We start from the raw sequence: 2,040 nt of genomic DNA, 5'->3' as shown, positions 1-2,040 counted from the left end.
GCGTTGTTTGTCGCCTCCATCAAGTTGCGCATGTCGGCAATAGGGCTGGCGAACTCCGGCATGTGGTATTCTGGGCAGTACAGCACCGGGAAGCACGTTTCGCCAGTCACTATGCCCGCCTTCAGGAAAGCAGCCTCTGCATCGCCATCGTTCGCAAAGATGCCTGCGTGTTTGCGTCCTGTGGCAATACCTTGGGCTCCCGTCAGAGTCGCCATATCTACGAGAATATCAGGCGTGAATGCAAGCTCGCTCGTCGCGTGAAAGACACCGTCACCAAGCACTATGCGGCCCTCCGCATCAGTGTTGTTCACCTCCACCGTCTTGCCAGACTTCATCACCAGAATATCGTCATTGCGATAAGAATGAGGCCCAATCGCATTCTCCGCCAAGCACAGCGTGCAGCTCAGCTGAACTGGTTGCTGCAGGCGCACGGCGGTGATGAAGCCGCAGAAGACTGCCGCAGCACCTCCCATGTCACACTTCATCCCGGTCATAAAGTTAGACGGTTTCAGCGACAGGCCGCCGCAGTCATACACAATGCCTTTTCCGACCAGTGCAACCTTCTTCTTCGCTCCATCCTTGGGTGCGTACGACAGCGTGACGAGGCGTGGCGCCTCAGGTGCGCCTTTCCCCACCGAATAGATACCACCGTAGCCACGATCGCGCAGCTCCTCACCGCAAACGACGTCAATGGCGCATCCCAGGGTTTTGGCATAGCCCTGCGCGATCTCTGTAAATGTGGCAGTGTTCAGCAGATTTGTTGGGGCGTCCACGAGGCGCTGGCAGAGCTGCGTGGAGGTCGCAATGACGGTCAATTCTTTCGGTGATGGGTTAGGAGCAGTTGGGAACACAACTTCGATGTGAAGGGAGCTGTCATAGTACGCCTTCGCTGCCAAGCCCTCCTTGGCGGAGAAGTTGTGCGTGCAGCCACGCGCCACCGCAACTGCAACTGCAACCGCAGAAGTAGAGCGCACGAAAACGTCTACTGTAGTGTTGCCACCCTTCACTTCCCCCAGCGCGGCTGTCACGATCGAGGCAATCACGTCAGGTCGGGCAGGGCAGTTGGTACGTGAAGCCTTGGACGGTACCTCGCCAACCATCACGCGCACAAACTTTGCGTTATCCTTGTTTTTAATGCCCTCCGCGAGCACCCCAAACGTACAACCTTCGTTCACGCGCTCAATAGCTTCTGCGACAGCCGGGCAGTAGAATGGGAGCTGCTTTACCCCAGGATCCCTCAGCTGCGCGTGGGTGCCGATGAGGACGGCGAAAGGCGATGAGAGGCCCGATGTGTGGCTTTGCTTGTATGCAGCGTCGTCGGTAAACCGAACATTGGTCGTGTAATTGACGCAGGATTCCACAAACCCGGACATATCACTTTCTGTGCGAGGACGTTTGGTCATCTTTATAGTTTCTTTCAGTTGTTGTTCTTGTTTAGTTTATTTCTTTGTTGTTCGTGTTGAGCTTTAGGTTCACTATCGATAAAAACATTGTTTAACACGATACAAATCATGACAGGACAGAACACTATTGCGCAGCAAGACGGATGGAACTCAAGGCTCCTGTCGCCAGGTACATCGTCAAAGCAACCTGATGGAATGGTTGCGAAGAAAACAGGTTTACTTGCACATACCACCTCTTTCTCTCTCACACCGTCGCCTTCCTCACGCATGGGGAAACTTGTGATTACAGTGGCTGAAAAAAAGAGAAGGCACCCAAGGAAATACACGGCGCCTCACACAGAAAAAAATAAGACACAAGAGAGCGCAATTTACACAACACATACCCCCCCGCTCCTGTTTTCACTGCGGCAGCCTTAAGTTTCTCAGTTCCCTATTTTTGTGATTTCTTAATTTGCCTGGTTAAGCACATTTTCACACAGCGCATGAGAAAGGGGAAGCGGCCGATGCTGTCATAAGGATTCCCATCGCCATTGCGCAGACGCACTATAATCACCCAAAAGCCATTTTTTCTTCATCCAGTTGCGGAGGGAGTTTTCTTTTGTGTGTCTTCATATCTCCCTACTCCTCGGATTAACAG

The 2,040-nt window shown here is 53.0% G+C and overlaps 2 protein-coding genes across 2 annotated transcripts; both read left to right on the top strand.

Annotated features, from left to right (window-relative positions):
• Nucleotides 1-362: 362 nt before the first annotated feature.
• DQ04_09111010 (hypothetical protein) lies at nucleotides 363-827 on the top strand (the record flags this gene model as incomplete). Its single annotated transcript, XM_009315815.1, has 1 exon — nucleotides 363-827. The coding sequence occupies one exon, from the start codon at nucleotides 363-365 to the stop codon at nucleotides 825-827; it is 465 nt and encodes a 154-aa protein (XP_009314090.1).
• Nucleotides 828-1,511: 684 nt separating this feature from the next.
• DQ04_09111000 (hypothetical protein) lies at nucleotides 1,512-1,820 on the top strand (the record flags this gene model as incomplete). Its single annotated transcript, XM_009315814.1, has 1 exon — nucleotides 1,512-1,820. The coding sequence occupies one exon, from the start codon at nucleotides 1,512-1,514 to the stop codon at nucleotides 1,818-1,820; it is 309 nt and encodes a 102-aa protein (XP_009314089.1).
• Between the last annotated feature and the right edge of the window lie 220 nt (nucleotides 1,821-2,040).

This window comes from Trypanosoma grayi (genome assembly GCF_000691245.1).
Source record: "Trypanosoma grayi strain ANR4 Tgr_911_V1, whole genome shotgun sequence".
NCBI lineage: Eukaryota > Euglenozoa > Kinetoplastea > Trypanosomatida > Trypanosomatidae > Trypanosoma > Trypanosoma grayi.
This window is presented reverse-complemented; position numbering and strand designations above follow the sequence as displayed.